The 27,771-nt window shown below is 41.7% G+C and overlaps 1 protein-coding gene across 2 annotated transcripts; it reads right to left on the bottom strand.

The window, feature by feature from the left end:
* Positions 1 to 3,780: 3,780 nt before the first annotated feature.
* On the bottom strand, positions 3,781 to 19,608 carry Akr1b10 (aldo-keto reductase family 1 member B10). 2 transcript variants are annotated; one of them, XM_048340253.1, is made up of 10 exons: positions 19,467 to 19,608; positions 15,323 to 15,490; positions 13,599 to 13,715; positions 11,613 to 11,690; positions 8,713 to 8,835; positions 7,943 to 8,049; positions 7,482 to 7,563; positions 6,905 to 6,988; positions 6,194 to 6,276; positions 3,781 to 4,107 (listed from the first exon to the last, which is right to left on the bottom strand). In XM_048340253.1, the coding sequence occupies exons 1-10, from the start codon at positions 19,530 to 19,532 to the stop codon at positions 4,065 to 4,067; spliced, it is 951 nt and encodes a 316-aa protein (XP_048196210.1). In that variant the 5' UTR covers positions 19,533 to 19,608; the 3' UTR covers positions 3,781 to 4,064. The 2 variants fall into 2 exon arrangements, with proteins under 2 accessions (XP_048196210.1, XP_048196211.1); XM_048340254.1 differs by lacking the exons at positions 13,599 to 13,715; positions 15,323 to 15,490; positions 19,467 to 19,608 and adding an exon at positions 17,055 to 17,115 and having other exon boundaries at positions 11,613 to 11,635.
* Between the last annotated feature and the right edge of the window lie 8,163 nt (positions 19,609 to 27,771).

The raw sequence follows: 27,771 nt of genomic DNA, 5'->3' as shown, positions 1-27,771 counted from the left end.
ACTCCAAAGAAGAAATAAAAGCTGGAATCATCTGATTATTATTATTCTTGGAAAGACAGAAATGATAGGAACTCTACACATCAGTAAAGACAGAGGAATCATTTTCTGCTTTTGAACTCAAGTATTATACCAAGGTTGAAGCACTGCAGTAATGCTCTTTTCAGTTAAAATAGCAAATGTCCTCTAGAAGACTAAATCTAGGCCAGTTGCTTGAGCTAGTGATCTATCTGGCTCAATCACAGTAGCACTCTGGCCTTCCTATTCTTGCTGCATTTCTGGCTTTCTGGAAGCTTTGCCCTGGGTAAGAAGGGATCTTGACATGATGCCCTGTAATCAAGCTCAACTCACACCAAGAACTTTCTGATAAATGGAAGGTACTTATTTCTTGTATGGAGTAGAATAAACAGAACTGAAGTGAGATGGTTGGCACTCCCTCACTTCCTATTTCATCTTGCACCATCTCTGGTGAGCACAGAAATAATTATTTTGTCATCAAGACTGACATTTTCAGCATCCTCCATACTCCAAAATTTATTGTTCAGTTCCTGTTTAATAATAGAATACAGTCTTTGAAACGTATGGTCAGTTGTAGAGCCCTCCAAAGAAGTGCTTTAGATTATTGTGAGTAAAACCCCAGTTGTGGTAATAAAGACTTCTAGCTTCAGTTTTCTTTTTTTTTTCAAATTTTTATTACCAAACTGATGTACAGAGAGGTTACAGTTTCATACGTTAGGCATTGGATACATTTCTTGTACTGTTTGTTACCTCCTCCCTCATACCCCCCTCCATCCTCCCCCTTTCCCTTTCCTCCCCTGAGGTGTTCAGTTCACTTACACCAAACAGTTTTGCAAGTATTGCTTTTGTAGTTGTCTTTTTTTACCCTGTGTCTCTCAATTTTGGTATTCCCTTTCAATTTCCTACTTCTAATACCAGTATACAGGGTTTCCAATGTACTCAGATAAGATTACAGAGATAGTGTAGGTACAACCACAGGAAGGTGATACAATAACATCATCAATAATAGAAGCTACAGATACAGATGGGACGTTGAAAGTAGTTACAACTGTGATATAAGAATCATTTCCATAACATGGAGTTCATTTCACTTAGCATCACTGTATGTGTTCATAAGGGTATAACTATTGGGCTCTTGTGATGCTCTGCTATGACTAGCCTAAACCTGTACTAATTATTCCCAATAAGGGAGACCATAAAGTCCATGTTTTTTGGGGTCTGGCTCACTTCACTTAGTATAATTTTTTCCAAGTCCTTCCATTTCCTTACAAATGTGGCAATGTCATTCTTTCTGATAGAGGCATAAAATTCCATTGTGTATATGTACCACATTTTCCTGATCCATTCGTCTACTGAGGGGCATCTGGGTTGGTTCCAGATTCTAGCTATGACAAATTGTGCTGCAATGAACATTGTTGTGCTGGTGGCATTACTGTGATTTTGTTTGTGGTCTTTTGGATAGATACCCAAAAGTGGGGCTGCTGGGTCATAGGGGAGTTCTATATTTTAGCTTCAGTTTTCTGAGCTATAAACTACAGATAAAAATGCTCTGCTAGGATCACAGGAGCCCAGTAGCTATACCCTTATGAACACATAAGATAATGCTAAGTGAAATGAACTCCATGTTATGGAAACGATTGTTATATCACAGTTGTAACTACTTTCAACGTGCCATATGTAACTGTAGCCTCTATTCTTGATGATGTTCTTGTATCACCTTCCTGTGGTTGTACCTACACTATCTCTCTATCTTATCTGAGTATATTGGAAACCAGGTATACTGGTATTAGAACTAGGAAATTGGAAGGGAATACCAAAATCGAGAGACACAGGGTAAAAAAAAGACAAACAACTACAAATGCAATACTTGCAAAACTGTTTGGTGTAAATGAAATGAACAACTCATGGGGGGGGAGGGAAAGGGGGAGGGGGAGGGGGAAATGAGGGACGAGGTAACAAACAGTACAAGAAATGGATCCAATGCCTAATGTATGAAACTGTAGCCTCTCTGTAATTCAGTTTGATAATATATATACATATATATATATATATATAAAATGCTCTGCTTGCATGTCTATCTCGTCCCAAGTGTCTTGCAGATATTATCGAGACACAAGGAAAAGAGCAATTAAGGAATCTAAGATCCTCTGTAACTTCTTCTAAGACAGAAAGGGAGGAAATGCCTTCTCTTGTAGCGCTTACATTCTAGTGGACGTATGGACACTCTATGTGCAATATGTTCAACAAATGCTTTGCAGAAAAAGCAAGCTGGGAGAGGCAAGAGGCACTATCAGATGCCATCATTTGGTTATACATAGAGTGATAAGGGAAGGAGTCATCTACAGGTCCATAAATGAGCAAAGAAATGAAGCCTAAGGCAGAGAAATGTCCTGATAGTTTGGGCAGAGCATCCTATGGAGGGATACTAGCTAGGGGAACAGCCTACCTTGTGTAATTTTTAAATGACAAAGTCTTGTTTGTCTTTTCCAACTCTCTCTAACTTATCCTGGGCTGACCTTTTGAATCAACAAAAATCATGAAAGAAAGCTCCCTACACTTTGAAGTTACTCTACTGACAACAAATGAAGAAAAGGATGTCAATACCCATTGGCTGAATGGACAATTGCATGTAAATAACTTCATGTAAGTATATTTGTTTTATTTGCTTGCCCGGTGGATGGAAGAAATAATTAACCAAGGTGAATCCTTGTTACTTTCAAAGTCTTTATTTTATTATAAAAGAACTTTCTGGTTCTTCTTTGAATCTTCTGGTTAACATTTTTTAATGAATTTTCTTGTTAACACCAAAGACACAAGATGATAAACTATACAAGATGTTTCAGTATTATATATTTCGCTGATACAATTGCTTATAAAGATTATAGAAGAGAGAGGATCAATGAAAGAAAATGAAGCAATTCAGAAGATATCTGCAGTATGAAGAGGTGATGGATCTCTATTTCTTAGGGATAAATAATATGAGAGAAAATAACGTGGCCTAATCTCAGATACTATGTCATGTGAGAGGAGGCAGAATCGCCATGGAGACTCACAGAGAACATGTGATTTCTATCGGAGATACTACTTGCAAGAGAGAGACAGACAGACAGAAATAGGGAAACAGAGAGACAGAAACACTCCACTTTTCCCTTTCTCTAGGATCTTCAACTTCCTAACATGAACTCAACTGAGGAAACCCAGGGTAAGCTATCTGACCAGAAGGCCCTGAAGTGTAGGGGTGCCCTCCAACATAACCATGCATAATGAGGGAATGGAAAGACATGAACTGGTAGAGAGCAAGATGACACAGGCATTGTCTGTGCAAGAGGGAGAGAAATGAGGATGGGGAAAGGCACAGGGCAAGGAGAAATGAGCTACTGGGAACATGTGTTTTAAGAATGAATCTTATCAAAATGTACTCGTTACCTGACTTATGAAGGGGTAATCCCTCTATACAACACCTTAATAATAACAAAATACTTACAAAAAGCAAGAATGAGTCTTATCCCTGGCCTAATCCTGTTATTCTCCTCCTGCTTCCTTGGAAGGAAGAGTAAGAAAAGGGACACCTTGTGTGACTGACTTCCTTTGGAACTGGATTCGGTCACATACCACCTAGGTAACCTTGAGCATCTCCCTTAACCTCCCCTCAAGTCCTCTTTCCTCTTCTGTGAAATGTGAAGGGTAAGAGTTAGATTTCATGGAGTCACCCATTCAAAGAGTACCTCAGTGTGTCCGTGCATAAGAGACTCAATACACCTGAACTAGTTTCATAATTTTCATTATGTTCATCGTTGTATGCTGAGTCGCTGGTATTCAACAAGCATTTAATCAAATCAAATAAGTGGGGGAAAAATGTGTTGCTTGTATCTGTCCCTGTGCTGGTCAGTCATGGCTCTCCAAGGACCTAACACCAAATTCTGGCCAACAAGAAAGCCAGGTACAGTGTATGTTTTCAGATAGCCTTTGCTAAAATTATAGTCAGAGGCAGAAAATTCCACTTCAGCAGAGAGAGGTAGCCCATGAGACAACCTCAAAGCCATTCAGCTTCAGTATTCGTCATGGAAGGGATATTCACTCAAATGAGAAAACCTGTAGTGATATCAAACATAAAAAGGATAATTGTTATGCTTTGAATAGAAGGTATCCCCCAAATGGTGTTCACATATTGAATGTTCAGTTCCCAACTTCAGGATCTACTTTGAAAGATAATGAGAGCTCTGACCTAATCAGTGGATTAATCCACTGCTGGATTCATAGTTTGATTATATTATTGGAAGACTATAGAAACAAAGTGAGACCACGCTGGCGGAACTAGGTCACCGTTGGCGTGCATGAGAAATATATTTTTCATGGCTCATTCCTGTCTTCCCGACTCTGATTAATATGTGCCAAATGTTCTGCATGACCTACTGCCAGCGCTATGAATATCTGCCTCACCTAAGACCTAAAACCAATGGAGCCAACCAATCATGGAAGGAAACCTGTGAAGCCATGAACCAAAATGAATTCTCCCTCCATTAACTTTCTCACTTGAGTATTTTGGGAATATAGTCCATAAAAGCACCATGGATGCTCTCAGAAGTATGCTTCAGTGTTATACTCTGTCATCCTCGTGCTCTCTCAGCTTCTTCCCGTCCCCAAACTTGTAAGAGCACTTTAATGGAGCTCACAACAAGCCCTTCCTCAAGTTGTTGGGAGTAGGTAATTGAGAAGTAGGGGCAGACAAGTAAGTAGTGACCGAGTCACCAGAAGGAAGCTATAATCATGGCTCAGAAGAAGCCTTCTAAGTGAAGTGTCTTGGGGTGGAAAATAGTACTGTCATTGACAGTTTTGTGATTGCAGTATTAATGAGACCATGATACAGGCAAATAGCTGACACATCCTAAGCTAACACTGAAGGAGAGAGACACAACATTAAGAAATTAAAGGCCAACTAGCTAAAGCATATGTAGTTGAGCTTGGATTGAAAGCGAGGTAGGTTTACTCCTGAGCCCAAGTGCCCACTATTTTTACTGAAGATGTGACTCTGATTTCCCTCTGTCCAATAGGCAACACACACACACACACACACACACACACACACACACACACACGCACGCACACACTCTCTCTCTCTAAACTCATTTCTTTCTCTGAATGCCAACTCCATTGTGTTTCTCATACAAAATAATTACAATAAATTAATGAAAAATAAACAATCAAAGCCAATATTATGAATTTGTTCACAAATCTGTTTGGCTCTGTTCTCCCAATAGATCCACAATCTGATTAGTCCTCACCCCTCCATTATCAGGCCCAGTGATTGTCCATCTCTCCCTGACATTATCATAACCATCTCCCTGTGGTATGTCAAACAAGAAGTCAGTGCAGGTCTTTTAAAACATGCCAATGGCACTCCTTTACTCAACATCCTCCAAAGACTTCTTAGCTCATTCTAAGATTTAAGAAAAATATAACCAAGTCCCTACTATGATTGCATGGCCTTCATGCTCTGAGTCTCGGACAGCCATCTCCAGACCTACTTCCTATTCCCTTTACTTTTGTTCTCCTCCAGCTCCACTGGCCTTCCTACTCGGGGCCTCTAACGTGACACCTGCTGCTATCATGGCAAGAAGGCTCTGCCTCCAATGTGCACAGGGCTCCTCTCTCCCTTCCTTTCAGTTCCAATTCCAATATCATTTTACCCCTCCATGTGAAGTAACAATCACATCATGACCCGCCATTTACTATCACTGTTACTTTACTTTTTAGGCATGGCTTTTCTTCATCTGGCATATGCTTCTGGATTTGCTTCTATTATCTGACTCTAGCATGTGAGTCTATGGTTGTAGGAACCTTGTGTAGCATAACAGAAGCACTTAGAATATGCCTGACAATAGTACATACACAATTTTAGTGAAAAGAGTCAATGAATGAATGACTCTGCCTCCTATGAGCTAATAATGCAACCTTCTCTTAAAATTCTACATTTACACCACGAAGTTCAGACAGTAATGAACAATTGAGGATGCACCTTTCCTCATATTGACTATCTGAGTCAAAGTTCAAGGTTGAAAAGTTTCATAAAATAGTATTTGAACAAAAAATTTATCCCAGCTGCCTCCCAATCTTTCCAGCTACCCCTCTCCTACATTAGAGAAACTTGATTCTTCGAGCTAACATTTGAGCCACTTACAGAGACAAAGAACAGGCCCTCCAGTTCCTGTTGAAGCTGAGGATGGTGGCCATCTCCTCATTACTCAATGTGAAGTCGAAGACCTGGAAAGGAGAGAGTTCCACAGTATCCTTCAATCTATGTGGGATCTGAGATCTCCAGTGATTCTGGCAGGGAGTGAGCTGACAGTCATAACCCTCACAAGCTACAAAAATGTCTCTCATTGTGTCTACCAAAGACATAAAAACTCTAAATATTGGCCTACTCTAAGACCACAGCATTTATCAGAACTGCAAAAGCAGGGCTGCGGGGTTTGTAGACCTAAAACCCTAAAGGGTGTGTATAGCATCTGTCCACCCTTAGGAACACAGTTCCAGAAGGACATTTCTTCGATTCTAGTCTGAAGCTCCTAGGTTGCAATACAGCGGGCCTATAGGCCAGGCTACATTACCCTTGCGTGTAGTTCAAGGGCAGTCCAGGGTCTTCTCGCTGGCCTAAGGCACGTCCTCTGCTCAGCCTGACAGAGCTCTCTGTTCACTGGCCCTGGCTTTTCCTTGGGCTAAGTGCCTTTCACCTCAGCTCTACGAGAGCCAGCTCCTTAGCTACAGATTTCAAAAGAGGTAATGAAAAAGCAGCATTCTGCCAGCAACACAGAGACAGAATAAGAAATCCAGCCAGAGTCTCCCTACCCCTTCACAAGTGAGGAATCCAGAGGACCAGCTGTGAGCTCACCTTCAAGTTCTCAATTATGCGTGCTGGCGTCACGGATTTGGGGATCACCGCAACATTCCTCTGGACATGGAAGCGGAGCAGAACCTGCAGAGGAAGAAGAAGCAGCGTGTGCCCACCCACCAACACAGAGCCATTGTTCTAGTAAAAAGAACAACATATTCCCTTTGTGGTTTTAGTTCCAACAGCCAATATGGACTAAGAACTTAACAATTCATCACTTACTAGTTCTCTTATCTCTTTTAATCCTAAAAGCAACCTTGTTTTTTGTTTTTTTTTTGTTGTTTTTTTTAGAGATAATAGCTAAAATAGAAATAGTGATAAAATAGAGATGATAGGAAAACAGCTTGGGATCCCAAGGCTGTGATATTATACAGTTGGCATCTGAACTAAAAGCCAGAGTCACATGACTTGATTGGGAACAATGACAGGAAGCTAAAGTAGACTGCAAACAATGCATTTCAATGGACTTCATTTCTCATTTTTTCCCCTCTAAAGGGTTAGTAAATACAACACAGAAAGCAAAACAGGAAAGGAAGAGGGTATTTCTGGAGAAAAGCAAAAAATACAAATATGGTACCTGGGCTACACTTTTCTTGTGCTTTACGGCAATCTCCTTAATCCTGGAATCTTCCAGCAGTGAAGGGTCCCCTGGATTGGCCCTAGAGGCAGAAAGATGGCCGGTGTGAATCATTTTCATGCCTACAACATACAGATGACATCACTCGATTGACAGCACAAAGGCCTGAACCATCTGCAAGAGAAGGAGGTGGTTGCAAAAGCTTTGTATGTTTCCTAGAGGCTACCCATGGGTTCTTTGCCTCTACATCTTGCAAAGATGGTCCCTCACTGGGTGACTGACCTGAAACATTCTCAGAAAGTCATGCATTATTAAAATCAGTTTTCCCACTAGAATCACATGTATGTAGGCCAAACATGTAACCTTAAGCATATTTATTTCCATATTCATACCAACATTAATGAGTAATAAAATAATATTTAAAACTATCCAACTAAATAGCCACCAATCATAAGACTCACCAAGGTCTCTCTGGAGATCCCAGGGGGCAATAGGCAGTGACACTGATGCCCTTGGAGTGGCAGTACTGGATCAGTTTGTCCTGAGTCAGGTATGGGTGACATTCGACCTGTAAGAGTGAGCAGTCTCCATCACTAGACAAGTTGTTCTGCTTTTCATTGCCTCTTATCATTGCCTCTTACCCCAAAATGATTGCTAGACAAAGGCTAAACCTGTTGATCAATACACCAGACCTGGAATTCTCTATCTCCTCTCCTCAAAGGATCCTTCTCACCAGTCCCTGACTGAACGTCAATCCACAGCATTGTGAAGGTTGACCTTGAACTTGACTGGATTGGATTGAGAGATACCTAGTAGATTAGTAAAGCCCACTTTTGTGTTTGTGAATGCATTTCCAACATCACCAGCATGCAGGGTAGCAACTGAATGAAGAGATCCTGGCCCAAGTGAGGGTTGCAAAATTCAATATCCTGATGACTTGGCGAGGAAGAAAAAGAAAAAGGATGACACCCAGTAGCAAAGACATCTTTCTTTCCTCTCTAGTTCCTGTGAGGTGGACAGACTCCTTCACTGGGCACTACTTTGCTCTAGTACTCTACCTTACTTCCGGCTCATGTTGGAAAGAGCCAATCATGGACTGAACACATAGGGCAAAGTAAATCTTTTCTTCCTCTAAAATGTTTACATCCGGTATTATGTCACAGTGATGAGAATAGTGCTGCTTTTAATTTGCCTCCAGATATTGATGAAGAAGCCCTGACTAACAAATTACCTGATTGTTCACGGGTGTATGTTTCAATCCAGGCTTGTTCAGGAGCCGCTCAATCTGAGAGCGGTTGAAGTTGGAGACACCAAGGGCTTTCACCAACCCCTCATCCACCAGCTCCTCCATGACCTGTTGTAGAAAGGAATACTTTCTGTCCATTTCTGGAGAGACTGTGGAGTGGGTTGTTTACTGCCTCCCTGGGCTCAGGGAAATGGGAAAAGATTTCAGTCCAGAAAGAAAGTATATATCAAGTATTGGTTCCGGCCCCTTGGCAGCCCAAATCTAACAAGGTAAAAGTTGGTGGTTTATATGCTTGCTGCTCTCACTTCACACATGACATAAAAAGTAAGTATCTTGCTTCTAAGATTCCTACAGTCCAAGGGCTTCAGTTATATACTAGTGCTCCCTGCTACGGAGCAATCAGGCAGAGGGCTAACCCTGTCTTAGATTATTTGTCAGCGGCACATCCCTCATATCAGGGATGGAAAAGAGGGAAGGAATTCACGTGGAACTTCACAACTGGACCTGAACTCAGTATCACAAAATGACATGGAGTAAAGAGGAAGAACATGAGCAGGCTGGGAGGCTGGGGAGAAAGGCAGGAGCAAAGGTTTTGAGGCAAGAAGCAGCAGGGCATTTGTAAGGGACACTCTTAGATCGAGTGGTCCTCTGCCTTGGTATCCTCTGGAAGCTCTAAAACAGATGCCCAGAATCCTCTCCCACAGCTGCTTCCTGGTTTCCTGTGGAATGCAGCACAGGCATGGGGATTCTGAAATTTTCTCTGGTAACTGGATGCTGGTGGCTTGCCCCTGTATCACAACTACCAAGACAAATGAAATCTGAGTTCAAATCCATCCTGAGACAGAGTCTCTGAGACTTTTATCTCCAATTAACCATCAGAAAGCTGGAAACAGAACTATAGCTCAAGTGTTAGAATGCTAGCCTGAGTACAAAAACTCAGGGATAGCACCCAAACCCCAGTACTGGCACAGAGAGAGAGAGAGAGAGAGAGAGAGAGAGAGAGAGAGAGAGACAGACAGACAGACACAGACAGACAGACAGACAGACAGACACAGAGAGATGGAGGAGGGAGGGAGGGAGGGGGAGGAAGGGAAGGGAAGGGAAGGGAAGGGAAGGGAAGGGAAGGGAAGGGAAGGGAAAGGAAGGGAAGGGAGGGAGGGAGGGAGGGAGGGAGGGACAGACATACTTCTCTGGTAATTTTGGTAATTTTGTGCACAATTTTGAAAACTACCACAGTTGATAAGAAAAGATGTCACACTAACAAGAGAGCTCTCCCATAAAGACAATGACGTAGCATATATTTATTTCTGTGTCTTGGGTCAAGTTTAGATTGGATGCATGATCCTTCTTCACTGCTTCACATTTCCCCCCTACCCTGTTCTCAAGGGTGACCCAGGAAGTTTCAGTACAAAAATAATCTGTGCTGACACACTGGGTACTATCTGCATCAGAGCAAAGCCTCTAACCCAAATCTTGATATGTTTTGATGTCTTTAGAATGATTTATTTAGCAGTCATTCTTTCCCTCTTTTAGGTGGCACAGGACTATGAAAATCAGGGTACTTAAGTACCCCAAAAGCAGAGGATTATGAGATGCTTGCAATATTTAATACAACTATCAAGAGCCAGGGCAAAATAACCCAATGGGACAAGCATTAGACATGTTAGTTTCCACATCTCACAACAAATTACTACATTATTCAAGTGCTCATGCTCTATCACGGTAGTGTATATGAGAAAGTCATCATATCAACTTAATGCCCTCAACTGAATGCAAAAAATAAATGCTAAAATTGTAGGCTCTTTTGCAAATCTAGACACACTTTCCAGTCTCAAGAATAATAAAATATTTATTGTGTTGGTTATAGACCATTATATTGTTCATCAAAATTTTCATCCATCTTGACATTTTTTTTCTAACAGAAAGTGTTTTTTGTCAGAATAATAAATCAGTTGATCTATTTTTACAGATAGGTGCTAGAATTCAAGGGGTTTGTTCTTGTTTTTGTTTGTTGGTATAGCTTTGCTTTGTATCATTAGCAGAGTAATGCTTTTTCCAGATGGTTTAAGCTTTATAAACTCTTTTGTGGCTCTATACAACAAGTATTTTGACTGTGTGGTTGAACTACACATCTTGCATGGCAAAGCAGAAAGAATATGTCAGTCTAAAACAAAACCCAGAATTTTCCCACTTGTCACGAGTCTGTTCTTTTCTGGCATTGTTCTATGGACAAATTCTATGAAATACAACATAGTTCTTAGTTACTATTTAAGATTTATTCTCTTCTTACACTTGCTACACTATAAAATGATTTAAGTAAAATTATCAGAGAAAGTCCTCCATTCGTTAATTCAGTTCTGAGCATGAATTACGAGAAGTCATTGTTTCCTAGTGTTCTTTGATGTTTAGATGTGTGGTCACTGTTTGTGAAACTCTGTGCTAAAGGCCATGTAGTTGGACTTATGAGTCAGATAAACTTGGGTCCTTGGTCCACCCAACCCAGTTGTGCCATACACTTGCTCCATGACCTGACAAGTCAGCAATATTCTTGGTCTCAATTTGATTTTCAAATATTTACCTCAGGTGACTCAGCTAATACCTGCAATTTCAGGTCAACTCTCTGTTCCAAATGACTTTCCACCTTTCCCATGGTTTCAGAACAGTACATGTATTCCCCAACATACAACATAGTTTCAGTCTCCTTCAATATAAGTCGTCTCAAATGGACCCCTAAATCCCAAGATCATGAGGGAGAAGTTAGAAAACTGAAGGAAAACAGGTGAAACTAGACAGCCACACATGGGATCTTTATACCACAGTGGAGTCTCTGGGACAACTGAAGGAAAATTCTTTGTGCAGTACACTTAGAAAAGGCTGGAACTAACCTCCCAGGCATCCAGGAATGTTGCTTTGCACATGATCAATTGGTCATTAGCATCTTTGGGGAAGAACTCCTTCCCAGGCTGTAATGGAGAACAGAAATTTCATTGGAGTCTCTGTCAGGACAGATTTTCAGTACCCAGGACTTGTGTTAAATATACTTTCTTTCCTTATCTTTTTTTGTAATTATACAAAAGCGGCTTCAATTCTGTGTCAGTTTATCAATATAATGCATCTTGATCAATGTCACCCCTTTCATTATTCTCCTCATCTCTCCACACCCCACCTATCCCCTCATTTTCACTAGTTCCATTTTCACATCCATACTTGAATATTATGCATTCATGTTTCACTTTTCCTCTCTTCATTTGTGTAGCCCCTTTCTCTTGGTCTCCCCCACCCCCAATGACACCAGCCTCCTGGAATCCACTTTGTTAGACTGTAAGTTCGTTTTGCAAAGGAGTTACACTACTGAATTCACCTCTGCATATATCATACTTGAGTTAATACACTTGTGTATGTATGCATATGACCTACATATAGATTTATAAATTGGATCTAACTTCCACATGTATTCTTTACATTCATTTGTATCTATATTTATATTTTATTGATACATTTGTCTGCTGAAGGGCATCAAGTCTCTTTCCATAACTTGGCTGTAGTAAATAGTCCAGCAATGAACATGGTTGTGCGAGTGGTTTTACTGTATTCTAACATGTAATCTTCTGAATTACAAAAGATCTATGAATGCCCAGGATTGGTATGGCTAGATCATAGGGTAGTTGCATGTTTAGTTTTTGGAGAAATTTCCAAACTACTTTCCACAGTAGTTTTATCAGTTTACATTCTCACTAACAGTGTAACAGGGTTCCTTTTTCTCCCACATCCATACCAGTATTTGTTGCCTGTTTATATTCTTGATAATGACCATTCATACTGCAGTGAGATGAACTCTTGGTATTTTTTTGATTTGTATTTCCTTTATGGCTAGAAATGTTGAATATTTCTTTATGTGTTTAGCCAATTTTACTTCTTCTTCTGAGAAGTCTGTATTAAGCTCCTTTGCCCCTTGGTTAATTGGGTTATTGATTCTTTGAGTGTTTAGTTTCTTGAGCTCTTTGTATGTTTCAGATATTAGATGACTGTCTGGTGTAAACATTCAAATTTGCATAAAACTTTTCAGGCTTTGAGATTATGCTTGAAGACAATAAGTTTGATTAAAATCTGTACATAAATCTGTTGTAGCATTCACATTCCAATATTTCAGAAACTATTGGAATTTAATATGCATATTACTATATCTTGGCTATTCCAGTATCGTAATGCACATTCTCCTCACATACCCAGGCCCCATATGAACTTGGAGAAAACTTTAATTTCATGAATTTATAGACAAGACTTACTTAAATCTTAGGTTTGGTTTACTGGGTCTGGGGTGCGGGGTAGTAATAGCCAACTTCTGTCATTACAGCTTCTAGGAGGTTGGAGTTAGAGAGGAAATGCCATCACCGAACCATTTGTGTCCTTCTAACCACTCAAGAACAGAACCCTGGACAATTACGGTTGTTTCTACAGTGAGGACCAGCTACCTTACAGCACCGCCATACTTGGGAATTTTCTCCAAGGTGTCACTTTCTAGGTGTGCTTTGGTCCACAGGGTGGTACAGTCCTACAATATGATCTACAGCATTATACGGAGAGTTTTCCCAGAAGGAGACTCTGGATGAAACCAAGAAGAAGGCAATATGGCAGTTGTAGCTTATCTATGTTTCTCTCATAGTTTCTATAATTCCTTTTGGTTCTAATTATAAGACAGCTTAAGCACATGGCCCCCAACAACCATATGTGGTCTTTTCCTTGCAGGCCTCTGGGCCAGTGCCTCGATGCTCTGCACAAGAACTCTGGCTTCTCCCCATACCTGACACAGCTACTGTATTCTGGCATCTGTTTGCACAGAAGCCAGAATTAAAGCAGGGAAGAGCTCATACCTTCAGTCCTTGTGGAAAGTGAATAAGATAGAGGTCCAGGTAGTCCAGCTTCAGATCCTTGAGTGTCTTCTGGAAGGCTTTCTTCACCAGGTTTCTTTCAAAGAAGGTAGGCCACAGCTGCAAATGAACAATGAGTCATAAGGATGGAGGACAGAAAGGGCCACATCACACTGACTCTCCAAACCTTGAGATTTGCAACCCATCTAACCTGAGATTATCTATTAATCCCATCTTGGTTAAGATAAGCCAAATTATGCAAGTCATCATGATTCAGAAAGTCAAAAGGAATTTTCAATTTTCTTTCTTTTTTTTTTTTTTTTTGCCAGTGCTGGGGCTTGAACTCAGGGTCTGAGCACTGACCCTGGCTTCTTTTTGTTCAAGGCTAGCACTCTACCACTTGAGCCACAGTGCCACTTATGGTTTTTTCTATATATGTGGTGCTGAGGAATCGAACCGAGGGCTTCATGTATACAAAGTGAGCACATTTACCACTTGGCCATATTCCCAGCCCTGAATTTTCAATTTTCTTAGCATTCTTTTTGTTACATAGGTCAGTTTGTTTCTTTATCATATTTGGCCACTGATTGAATGTGTGTGTGTGTGTGTGTGTGTGTGTGTGTGTGTGTGTGTACCTGTTATCCTCTTCCTTTGTTGCCTACTTCTTGAGAATTGTGTCTAGCTTATAAAATCCAAGCATTTTTATATAATTGAAAGCAAGTGGCCCCCTTTCTGTCTTTTGCATCTCCAAGACTATCAGGCCCAAGTGATAAGCTACAAGATATTTATCTAGACATGTCCATAACACACAGTGGTTCACTTTTTCCCACCAGATGTGCTGTCAAACTACATAGAGCTAGTACTTTTTAGCAAGTTGTGTATAAGACAGATCCAGCAGCTCAAAACACTGTCACACTGAACACTTCCTGCCTTCTTTTCTTTTCTTTTTTTAAAACATTTTATAGCTCAGATCTTATCTAACTGAATTAAAAAGAAGTCCAGATATAATGAAAATTAAGTTCCCACCATTTTCCAAAATGCCCATGGCTGAGAACCTCAGGGCCATCAAGACCACCATCAATACAAGCAGATTCAGCATTCATTCCTGTTGCACCCTTAGCCCCTGAATGCCACTGAACAGATGGGTTCTACTGATAGAGAAACGGAAGTCAAGAGGACCAGGATGTTTACGCCCACCATGAAAGGAGCCATCCTCAACCATGAAAAATCCAGGATGAGAGAAAGAGAGAAACAATGTCCTCAACATACTAGTTTTTAGTGTGAACATTTGCAACCAGGTATGTAATAAAGGCAATGAGAAAGAGGATTGAGAATATGTAGATGAGGATATAAATATACATATATATACACACAGAGACATATGTGTGTATACACATATATGTATGTATGCGTGTATGTATATTTTTCTCGGTGCTTACCACATCCAGAAATTTCAACTTTCCTTGAAGTTAAATCCTCCCACCATGGGCTGGGAATATGGCCTAGTGGCAAGAGTGCTTGCCTCGTATACATGAAGCCCTGGGTTCAATTCTCCAGTACCACATATATGGAAAATGGCCAGAAGGGGCGCTGTGGCTCAAGTGGCAGAGTGCTAGCCTTGAGCAAAGAGAAGCCAGGGACAGTGCTCAGGCCCTGAGTCCAAGGCCCAGGACTGGCAAAAATAAATAAATAAATAAATAATCCTCCAACCAAATGGGCTCGTGTACCTTGCTAACAATGAAGAGGTCCTCCCGCTTTACCACCTTCTCGTGAATCTTTTCTTGAATGGCTGTTCCCACCTCAGCCTCATTCTCATACAAGTAGGCGCAGTCGATGTGGCGATATCCTGCATCAATGGCCACCTTCACAGCTTCTTCCACTTTGCCTGGGCTAGCCTGGAACACAATAGAAAACACAGTTCCCATGTTCTAATTCCAAGACAGCCTCGAAATTCTGAAAACCAAGGCATGGCATCCCACTTGTCAAGAGAACACCTCGGAGGAAAATACACTTTAGAAGTTTTCCTTAAAATAAAATTTTAAAAAAATGAATGATGGGTTGTGTGTTTAGGATGCCTTGATCTATCTTAGCCAAAAATCAGTCCCACTCCATGCAGATGAATCGTGGGGTCTCCTGGGGTCTCCAGGTAGCTGAGATGGCAGATGACTCCACATGCAACTTGTTCAGAGTTAGCCTGAAGTGGGACTCTTGAGTGATCTAGAAAAATTTCCCAGTCCCAGAAGGTGTTAAGGACCTGGAAAATGGCGATGACAGGATAAATTCAATCTCTAACACATAAGTAAGGTTTGGAAGACTGAACAGACTCCTTCATCTCTCTGAACATTTTCTGCAAAATAATAACAATAGTCCCTTCCTTGTGAGGACTTTGTATATTGATGTAATTTGCAATGATGATTGCAGTAGAAATGGGAATTGAACCTCAGGCCTCATGCTTGCTACTTTTTGAGACCCCCATTCTTTTTCTTTGGGTATTTTTCAGACAGAGTCTCATGCTTTTGCCAAAGGCCAGCCCCATGACTCAACTCTCCTATCTATAGTCCATACATTACTGGGATCACAGGCAACATGTCACTCACATGTAGCTTACTAATTGACATGGAGTTTTACTAACACTTAACCCAAGCTTGCCAAGAACTACAATCCTTTCAATATTCACCTCCTGAATAGCTAAGGTCTCTATGTGTAACCCACCATGCCTCACTAAATGTAACACTTTAACACATCATCTAACATCCAGTATGGCGATCCATCATACAATTTTAATGAGGCATTTTTCTTTGATTCTGAAAAGTGGAAACATAAAACTTTCTATTGATGGACTTTCTTTCACCCCCAAATAAAAAAAAGGAAAGAGGACAATAAATACTCCCATTTTAGGAACTAAAACCGCGTATTTGATGCTTCCTGAGAGCACCAGGTTGGGGAACACATTTGTGTAGGAATAGAATCAAAACAACAGGAAGTGTGCAACCGCATGAAGTGGGTGATGATGGGAATGCACGGAAGTTTTAGTGTCTTCAAGTCTGTGAAGCCACAGACAGGAGAAAACACAGAGACTTTGGAGACTGGAACAGAATATAAGAGAGAGCATCCCAGGACCTAGAGAGTGATAGCGAAAGGCTAAGGAATAAAAAAAAAAAAAAAAAAAAAAAAAAAAAACTAAAAAAATCACAGAGCATCAACTTCTGTACCATGCACGAATACAGCCTATATAAACAAGGGACCTGAAATCTGTTTAGAATACTGCCACTAGAAAAAAAATTGTCTTCTTTCCAACATGTAATCATGGTACATGGGAAACCCTAGTTGGGATACATTTGAGCTCTCTTGCTTTGGAGGTCAAAATTCTCTCCTTTTTTTTTTTTTCTTACTTCAGATGTACAATAGAGAAAAAAAAATGCACAATTCTCACAAGTGTTAGTTAGCTTTGAGGGCCACTATTGCTATGAAGAAGGACTTTGTATCCAAAGCATGAGCTGCACATGATGGGAAACACCAGAGAACGAAAGTTACTTGACATTTGGAACCATCCATTTGGGAAGCTAGCCATAGGGGTTCCAAGTGGTTCGATGCAGGAATGAAGTTTCGCATCACTAGAGTGGCACAGGATGTGTATGCATCAGGTGCCAGTGAGATCTGCTGCCCCACCCCCACCCCGCCCCCTGTGCAGTGGTTGCATCCAATAGTAGTTCCTTCCGCACCACCACTCTTCTCTGAGCAGACTACACAAGATACTTAACGATGTTGGTCTGCCTCAGAACTATAACCAATGTCCGTGCAACAATAGTATGCGCAGGGAAGATGAAAGCAGAGTGATCCTGCTGCTGGTGGTTTTGTGTTCTCCCCAGCCATCCTTAGACACCTGTGAGAAACTGCACCTGAGCTCAACCTCAAACTAGACCTACCAAGTCTTATTGAACACTCCCAACTTGAGCAATACAGGAAATTAAAATTTCCAGCTGATTATTTGGCACCAAAGTGCAAATCTCAACACAGAAAAAAAAAGAAGGTAATTTCACTTTTCTGAAAGTTAACAAACCCACAATAACTGACTGAATTCAACCCCCAGAAATGAGAGAGAGAGAGAGAGAGAGAGAGCGCTATAGACCAATTTCTTTGATGAACATAGATGCTAAGATCCTCAACAAAATTGAATTTAATCACAAATCATAAAGATAGTACACTGAAATGAAATTGGATTTTTTCCAGGAATGTAGGGATGGTTCAACACATAAATCCATTAACATATTTCAGCACATAAGTAGAATTAAGTACTAAAAATATTATTATTGTCTCAAAGGATACAGGAAAAGTCTTGTCAATATTCTACATACCTTCATGATAAAAAGAAAAAAAAACTAAAGAAACTAGGAATAGAATAAACATATATCTCATCATAATAATGGCTGGGTATGATAATCCTATAGTTAGTATTACACTGAATGGCGAGAAATTGAAAGGAATTCCTTTAAAATAAAAAACAATATAAAAGTGTACATGTACTACTTTACTTGGCAAAGTATTAGAAATATTAACCGGAATAAAAAGCAAGAGAAAGTAGTACAAAGATACTATTACTAAATGAAATGTCTACTAATCGTTATTTTTAGATAATGTGATTCCCTACATAAAACATACTAAAGAAATTTTCATCAAAATAGAATACAAAATTAATATATAAAAATCAGAAGCTTAAATACATATATGACAATTAAGGGAAAATCATGAAAATATCCGATTTAAAAAATCTCAGGGATGAAATAGATGGAAGTATGTGAAGGACGTATACAATAAAAATCCCTTTTAAAGAAACCTTAAGAATGAAATAAATGAAGCATGTAAAACACCTATACCGTGAAAACTATGATACAGTAAATAAATTGAAGAGGTGACTAGCTGCTGGTGGTTCACTCCCATAATGCTAACTACTGAGGGGTCTCAGTTTGAAGCCAGGTCAGGCAGAAAGGTCTGAGAGACTCTTTTCTCCAATTAACAACCAAAAATCCAGAACGGGGGATGTGGAAGAGAGCTGACCCTGAGCAAAAAAGAAACCAACTAAAGGACATTGCCTAGGCCCTGAGTTCAAGACAATACCAATATGGGGAGAGGGGGGAGAATGAAGAAGACATAAAATGGATAGAACTTCTGTAGTCACCGAAGGTTGAAATTCTGATTTGGAGCAAATTGCAGTGCTTATCTGTAAGAGGCTAAAACTGAATCAATCTGGCATTTACCTACTCAACCAGATTAACTAAACATGCGTGCTGAGAATGAATCAGTGCTAAAACAAACAGGGCCCATACCCTCTGACCCGGGAGGCAATGGGAAAGACAGTGCACTGAAGGAAAGAGAGCCACAGAAGGGAGTGCCAACACAGACCACCATGAGGACTGGTAAGGAAGAAGGGATCCAAAGATGGCCCCTAGAGCCCAGTGAGAGTGAAGCTGCTGTTGAGGGAAATGGTGAAGAAAGCAGAGAGAAGACCTGGGAAAGAGACCCAAGCTTACCCAAAGAGAGGCTCGGGGATCTGCTTCACAGCTCACCGGAATGTGCCTTAAGACGTGTTACCAAATCCTAGGAACACAGCCAGGGCAGGAAAAGCTGAGTGATTTTGGTCACATTTTATTTACAAGTCCAGTGGTTGCTTGAAAATTAGTGCTATATGCCTGCTGGGAAAAGCCAGAGTTGGAGCTTTGGAGTCAGAAGTGGCCCTGAAATAGCAAAGCAATGAGGGTCCCATCCGTAGGGCTGAATCTCAGTTCTCCAAACTGCTGCCTGACTGAATGCTCAAAGAAGAAAATACCCAAATGGCCCCGAGGAAAGCAGAGGAATTTGGATTTGTATATTCACCTGCCAGGTGCCCAAGCCCACAATGGGCATCTTGGCATCGTTCCTGAGCTTCAGAAAGTTGGCCATGGTTGGTGCAAAAATGATTCTGCACAAGCAGGTAGATGTCTGTGTCCTGGTGAAGGAGTTATGCTGGGGAATTATGTCCTGATAAAGAAGGGCAGAAGGGCAGGCCCTGACTACAGTGGGAGTATCTAGAACCGAGGGCGGGCACTACAACAGGTCACTACAGTTCAAGATTGTTTTGTTTTTTAATTGATTGCTAGGATAAATATTAAACACAGCCACCAAGTACAAAGTTTGTCTGGTACAAAGTGTATGAGTTAATAAGAAAGAGATACCTAGAGGACTATAAATCAAAAACCATACAGAAGATTAGCAAATCAGAGCAAGATAAAGGGTGGCATTGTCCAAAAAGTGATGTATGCCTTACCTGACTCATGTAACTGTAACCCCTCTGTACATCACCTTTATAATCAGAAAAGTTATTTGAGATGTACACTGGGTGAGAGGTACACATGCCATTAGGTTTCATCATAGCAACTAGGAAGTCTGAGACTGGAGGACTGGAAATCAAGGCCAGCATGTGGAACACAGTGAGATTCCAGTTCAAAATGAAATGAACTATAGATAGATAGATGGATGGATGAATATGGTAGGTAGGTAGGAAAGTAGGTAGATGGGTAGATGGACAGATGGACAGACAGATAAATACATAGATACATAGATCGATGAATACACTACAGAGAGCCACAGGGTTACTTAAAGATGCTGAAGCAAGGAAAAGATTCTACATGGAAACTGAGGAACACTGTCTAAAATTTGGGGGAGGGGTTGAAGTAGACTGTCAGTCTGCGTTTACATAGATGGCATCAGGCAGATTCCTTCCAAATGTTAATTGGGTGAGATTGCAGTGGCACTTGGTAAACGTGACGCTAGCAGTCTTTTGTGAACAAGTCTAGTAATTAGAGACACATACGGGAGACCCTCTCTCTCCTTCCCAAACAGCCACAGCTTGATTATTCTTCATGGAAGGGATTGACACAAGTGATTCATTTTGAATCTGAAGACTTTCATAAGTTTTACCACCTTTTCTTTTGCTGGTCTAATCTATGGGAAATAAACGTACTTATATTTTAATCTGTAGCTATCTAATAATAATAAAGTAATTTAAAAACTATTGTCCCAGAGGGCTGGGATTATGGCCTAGTGGCAAGAGTGCTTGTCTCCTACACATGAAGCTCTCAATTCGATTCCCCAGCACCACATATATGGAAAACGGCCAGAGGGGGCACTGTGGCTCAAATGGCAGAGTGCTAGCCTTGAGCAAGAAGAGGCCAGGGACAGTGCTCAGGCCCTGAGTCCAAGGCCCAGGACTGGCCCAAAAAAAAAAAAAAAGTATATATTGTCCCAGAGAAAAGGAAGTACCTGTTAACTAGCTGGACAGATCTTTTAATGGTACATTTGAAGTAGTCAAATTCTTGAGCCTAACTGGGAAAAATAACCCAACTTTGTTATTGTAAGATATGATGTGAGGGGCTGGGGATATGGCCTAGTGGCAAGAGTGTTCGCCTCGTATACATGAGGCCCTGGGTTCAATTCCTCAGCACCACATATATACAGAAAACAGCCGGAAGTGGCGCTGTGGCTCAAGTGGCAGAGTGCTAGCCTTGAGCAAAAAGAAGCCAGGGAGAGTGCTCAGGCCCTGAGTCTAAGGCCCAGGACTGGCCAAAAAAAAAAAAAAAAAAAAAAAAAAAAGATATGATGTGAGCCCCCTCATCAAGTGGGCTAAAGACTTACAAAGAGACATCTCTGATGAGGAAATGAGAATGGCCAAGAGACATATGAAAAAGTGCTCTACATCATTGGCCATAAAAGAAATGCAAATCAAAACAACATTGAGGTTCCATCTCACCCCAGCAAGAATGTCATATATCAAGAAAACTAACAATACCAATTGTTGGAGGGGATGTGGCCAAAAGGGAACCCTACTTCATTGTTGGTGGGAATGTAAACTGGTTCAGCCACTCTGGCAAGCAGTATGGAGATTCCTTAGAAGGCTAAATATAGAACTCCCCTATGACCCAGCAGCCCCACTTTTGGGTATCTATCCAAAAAACTACAAACAAAATCACAGTAAAGCCACCAGCACAACAATGTTCATCGCAGCGCAATTTGTCATAGCTAGAATCTGGAACCAACCCAGATGCCCCTCAGTAGATGAATGGATCAGGAAAATGTGGTACATATACACAATGGAATTTTATGCCTCTATCAGAAAGAATGACATTGCCCCATTTGTAAGGAAATGGAAGGACTTGGAAAAAATTATACTAAGTGAAGTGAGCCAAACCCAAAGAAACATGGACTCTATGGTCTCCCTTATTGGGAATAATTAGCACAGGTTTAGGCAAGACACAGCAGAGGATCACAAGAGCCCAATAGCTATACCCTTATGATCACATAAGACGATGCTAAGTGAAATGAACTCCATGTTATGGAAACGATTGTTATATCACAGTTGTAACTACTTTCAATGTCCCATGTATATCTGTAGCTTCTACTATTGATGATGTTCTTGTATCACCTTCCTGTGGTTGTATCTACACTATCTCTGTAATCTTATCTGAGTATATTGGAAAGGGAATACCAAAATCGAGAGACAATGGGTAAAAAAAGACAAACAACTACAAAAGCAATACTTGCAAAACTGTTTGGTGTAAATGAACTGAACACTTCATGGGGGAAAGGGAAAGAGGAAGGAGAGAGGAGGGAATGAGGGACAAGGTAACAAACAGTACAAGAAATGTATCCAATGCCTAACGTATGAAACTGTAACCTCTCTGTACATCAGTTTGATAATAAAAATTTGAAAAGAAATAAATAAAATAAAATATGATGTGTTCTGGGAGAAGTAGAAAATAGAGCAGATATAAGTATTGCAGTATAACTTATTTTATTCCTGCCAAGATCCATTGCCTAGTGCAGCTTGGAGCTGACTTTGAAGTAATGACAAAGGAGTATCATGTCTGCCTGTCTGAGATACTTCTGCTCCAGTGGCTCCTCCCCTATGGAGCTCACTCCAAATCCTGCCTTGGGTCTCCAAGACCAGTGAATTCTCTGTATAAATAGCTTCAACAAATTTCTCCACTTTTTCCTTAAAAGCTTTTCCCAGCCTTCCATCCTTGAGTACGTCCATAGTCTCTTAGAGCAAAACAATCCTATTGCAATGTTCTGCTAGTACCATACAAATATTATTTTTGAGGGAATCTCTCTCCAATTGCTCTGTACTTTGATAATTATTTCTTCATTAGGCCCTGTGCTCCATTGGTTCTCTCTGGTAGCAGGTGCCATTATTTCCATTTCACTGATGAAGTCTTAGCATACAAGATGTTAAGTAACTCGGTCGGGGAAATGTAGAAGCAGGAATTTGCTTTATCTGGGTGCAGGTCCATCTCTTTTCTGTTTGTGTACTGTTAGACACTATGCTGGCTTATCCCTGTTCCCTAATTTGGTAGTCACAATGCCATGTGATAATTAATCCGCTTTTGGAGAGGAATAAACTGAGAATTCAATTGGTCTAAGGTCAAATGTCAAGTGACGATAGAGTAGAGCCTCAGGGCCTAATTCTTCTGCTATTCTGACACTTCACATCTCAGTTCTTTCCCCTGAGAACCCCCCATAAAGGAAAGGACTGTGGGATTAGTCAGGTAATAAAGGAAGACATATAGCAGCAGTTCTTCTAGAAGGAGTGACAGGTAATATAAGGTGATCCATGTGCATAAAAAGGATGCTCTCCCTGGTGTATGAGCTATCTATTGCTGTATAACAGCCAGTGCCTTGTATTTTCAGCTAAGTAAATATGTTATCCAAATACAACGTATATCTGGGTAAGTGTCCAATACCTAACCAATTGCTAACAAAGCTCATGAAGTTAATACTCCTATACCAAGAAGAGTAAAATGCCTATTGTAAATTAAACAGATATATAACAAGAAATAGGATTGAAGCAATAATAGTCTCCGAACAAAGGATCTCATGAATTCACTGGTGAATTAATACATTTCAAGAACTAACCACAGGGGCTGGAAATATGGCCTAGTGGTAAAGTGCTTGTCTCATATACATGAAGCCCTGGGTTCAATTCCTTAGCACCACATATATAGAAAAAGCCAGAAGTGGTGCTATAACTCAAGTGGCAAAGTGCTAGCCTTGAGCAAAAAGAAGCCAGGGACAGTACTCAGGCCCTGAGTTCAAGCCCCTGGATTGGCAAAAAAAAAAAAAAAAAAAAGAACTAACCACAGTAACACCTCACTTGCTCCAAAACCAGACAAGGACACAGCAGAGAAAAAGAGGGTGAGACTGAGGGAGACAGAGAAAGAAGAAGAAATCTCATATTGATTTCAATTGAGAGCGAGTCAGGAATGGGTGTGATGCCTAACTAGATGTTCATGCCTTAGAGAGGCTCAGAGTATTGGTAGAAATAAGGCCATGAACTTCTGCTCAGGCCTGCATCCATTCAGAATTCTCCAGACCTCTTCCTCCTGAGTAGCTAGGATTAAAGGCATGAGCCACTGGTGCCTGGCTGTGATTGCATTATTATAAACAAAGCCCACCCCAGGTAGTCTGTGTTAATTTTTAAAAACTTGGAATTAACTTAAACTCTTACATGGAAATCAGAAATGTATCTCCATGATGAGATACATGATTTGAGCCTCATGTTGGCTCTTAGCAAGAACATATCTACATGACCAGCAAGAACGACACTCCAGCTTAGACTACGTGAGCATCTGAGAACTGGAGTCTTTAAACTACCTTGTTCGGCCTCTTTTTGTACATTCAGCAGGTGGCATTAGACAGCAGGAAGGATGGAAGTGATCATGGGAGAATGGGGTCAGGTGGAACTTGTCTCTCTTCTCGATGCAGCGAATGTCTGCAAACATACAGAGATCCACTGCTGACTTTGAAAGAAGGCTGCAGACCTTCTGGAGAGGAAGGAGAGGGGGCAGAAGTTTTGAAAGAGAGTGGGTAGCAAGGGATGGAGAGCAGAGGCTGCTGTGAATTTGTTCTCACCAACCTGGGTTTTTGTTTTTCCAACAGCCCCTCTCTTCTGTTTGCCTGTAGACAGCCATGTCGTCCTGGCCTTTTCTTTTTTACCCTTTTCCCCCACACACATAGCCAGCACACCCCCTAATGGCCCTGTGCTGAATCTCTTAACTGGGTGACATGCAGGAAGCAGGTGCATGAGGAGCCCGGCAGGGGTCGCCCTCTACCATGAGATGGAAATGGAAGGATGCTGGGTTTATTCCTTGTAAAGAGGGTGAGGATGGCCATTGCCCAGTCTCTCTTCCATCTTTGTCATTCATGGAGGTCTTTAAGCAAGAGTCCTGGGGTGGAAATTCCCAATTTGGGATGTGCTGGTGATGACCGTAACTCAGCTTGGAGAAAGACACACTGGGATCAGCCCTTAGCACTCGTACTTAAATATCCATGGTAGGGCCCTCCTCTCCTCCTGTTCAGGAAGCCAACTTTGCCAAAATCATTTTGGGAGCAGGAGCACAGGGATGAACCTCTGGCATCATCCATCTTGCTCTTGAAGGAGTGTCACACCTCCTGGCACAGAGTGAGACGCTACTGGTCATACATGACCCGGGAATCCTGCGAGGTTCCTTTCTGTTGTGGTTGTGGCTTCTGCTTCGCCTCCATGAGCCTCAGTTTCTTGGAACGCTATTTCAGCATGCATATATTCTTTCTGGTCTCTTGAGGGGAGGGGGTGAATCTCAAAACTAATTCTGAAATACCTATCACCCCAAATATTAAGGATTCACAAATGCTGTGTGTAGCAAATCTAACTCATACTCTCAAGAACTCGCTCTGCACATAGTAAGCTGTGGCAAAACTTCAGAATGTGTGAGGCATCTGAAGTTTTGCTCCAGGATGAGCCTGCCGGGTTGCAGAACTGAATCCCACTGCTCTTCTGGCTTTGAACTGGTGGTGACTGAAAACCCCACCCACCTCCAGGTCCAAGTGGAGGAAACGGAGCTGGGATGTGCTTCAGACCAGCAGAGAGCAGCACAGACCGAGCACCAGGGGTTCCCATAAGCACTAGAAAGCTTGCCCTGAGGCCCTCCTTCCTGAGTGAAGCAGAATTGATTGAACGTGTACTAGGACGCATTACATTCAGCCACACAGAATACAGTGAACTCAGAGCCAGATGCAAAACAGACCAAAATAGATTTCAGATGCAGGAACAAGGCATCCTTGAAGCCTTTCCACTTCCTTTCTATGCCTCTCTTTTGCTTCTCAAAGCCTGATTAGGCACTGACCTCACTGGCAGGATCCAGGAATATGTCAGAAGAGCCGTTTCGTCCCCAACCCTGGCCAGTTTCCTGAGTTTCAGAAGGGATCCCTCTCCATAGGGAGTTTGAGGAGCTTGACCGCACACCTGGTGTTCAGAAACCCCCCCTCTGCCCCCTGTTCAAATCCTCCCCTTACCCCTGCACCTTCCAGAGCTCAGGAGGAACTTCCTGCTGCTTTCAGGCCTTGAAGGAGGTGGTGCACAGATTTGAGGTTGACCAGGAGGTAACCCAGGGTCTGCAGTGTCTTGGGGGAACATCTTTACAAGGGATCACTGAGACCAGATGCCCCCAAGAGATGAACAAACTCTTAACCACAGCCCATGGCCCGGAGCTGGTTTGCATAATTACAGAAATACACGGCTCTTGAGTATACAACAATTCCTCTCCTTACTGGTATTTGGTAACTAGTTCCCTGAATCAGTAAACCTTCGGCCCTGTTTGCTGTCATTGCTTCAGGCTTCTCTCTGGGTGCTAGAGGTTTCTTTGAGGAAGGGCCTTTTTCTAGAATGTCTGTTTAGCTACTCATATTCTCATGTTGTAGCAGGCCACTGCTGTTTTCTTGAGATGATAAACGTTAAGACACTACATCTTGGGTTGTTAGGCAAGCTATGGCTTCCTCCTGGGGTTCTGAAGACTAAGTGACTTGTTCACAGCATCACCTTTGAGTAGTGAGAGTGGAAAGGACACCCAACCGTACCCTATTGCCCCTGCACTCGGTGCACGTGAGCCCAGCACTCGGTGGTGGGCCTCGGGAAGAAGGGCTGTCTCCAGCAGCAACTCAGGGTGATTTGAGCCTTGACAGCACTGAGCTCAAAAGCAAACCACCTCTTAGAAGGTGTTTGGGGATTCAAGACACTGGTTTTAGGAGAGATGGGACAGATAGAAGCAAGCCCTACTGATTCCCTTCCTGTCTCTCCACTCCAACCCTGACGTTGCCTCCACCTTTATGTAAGTGAAGACAACAGAGCATACTACAGAAAAAGTATCTCAGTGTAAATCCCACGAGTTGAAACTACAGCTTCCCCGGATGCCTAAGATAGGTGCATTTTCTAGCTCTCTCCCCCTCTACCCACCCACCCACCCACTGCTCTGACTTTGTCATTCTACATTTCTGTTTCAGCCTCCACGTTGCCGCTGGTCCTCCATTTTTCTCTCTCCCCTCCCCCTCTCCATCTCCTTCCCTCCTACCCCCACTCTCTTCCTCTTCCACTGTGTTCCTTCTCTGCATACTAGGTGCTTTCTGGTTTTCCTCTGTGCTAGGAAGCAATGATGGTCTCAGCACACGGCATGAAGAGGGCCTGCCTTGGTCTACAGGTTCCCTGTGCCTCCTCTGTCTGTGGCTCTCCTGACTTTCAGTTCTTCCAAGCCCAGCCTTGTGCCCCTGTGTGCCCCGCTCCCTCCCTCAGAGTTAAACCTTTGTCGTTAAAAACTACGGACAAAGGCTTAGGTGTGTCCATGGGACACACTTTGGATGGGTGTCTGAAACTTCTGCTTGGTCTCCTTGTCAAAGCCAGTGTTGGCAAAGTACTCTGCTAAGTCAGTTCAATGGGAACTCCTCAGCCTTAATATCTGCTCATGTTCTCCCTTCTCCACTATGCCCTGGGGCATGTCTGATTACCCTGACCTCTCCTCAGAAAGAATCCTGTTAGGTTGGTTTAACTGGAGTCCACCTTACCCCTGACATCATATGGGTCTTAGTAATTTTCCATCTACTAAACCAACCCTGTTCTTCAGTTACCAACTTCCACTACCCAAGTTATATACAGGGTCCAGAAAACCTCTCTTCCCTAGCGTGAACTTGGGTAAGAGACCCTGTGTCTACTGGTCTGAAGAAATTTTTCCATATCATGCTTTAACATGTATCACTGAATACTTAAGGAGGGGGGGCATATGTCAGTACTAGAGATTCAACTCAGGACTTAGATGTTGTCCCTTAGCTTTTTTGCCTA

This window comes from Perognathus longimembris, chromosome 2 (genome assembly GCF_023159225.1).
Source record: "Perognathus longimembris pacificus isolate PPM17 chromosome 2, ASM2315922v1, whole genome shotgun sequence".
Classification (NCBI taxonomy): domain Eukaryota; kingdom Metazoa; phylum Chordata; class Mammalia; order Rodentia; family Heteromyidae; genus Perognathus; species Perognathus longimembris.
The sequence above is the reverse complement of the archived record's forward strand: the minus strand, read 5'-3'. Positions and strand labels throughout refer to the sequence as shown.

Bases quoted from the DNA above. Each gene is read 5' to 3' on its own strand.
- Akr1b10 (XM_048340253.1), bottom strand. From the start codon at position 19,532: ATGGCCAACTTTCTGAAGCTCAGGAACGATGCCAAGATGCCCATTGTG. The intron at 15,491-19,466 runs GTGAATATACAA...ATTGTGTTCCAG, and splicing joins TGGGCTTGGGCACCTGGCAG to GCTAGCCCAGGCAAAGTGGA. The intron at 6,989-7,481 runs GTACCATATTTG...CTTCCTCTGCAG, and splicing joins ACAAGAAAAGTGTAGCCCAG to GTTCTGCTCCGCTTCCATGT.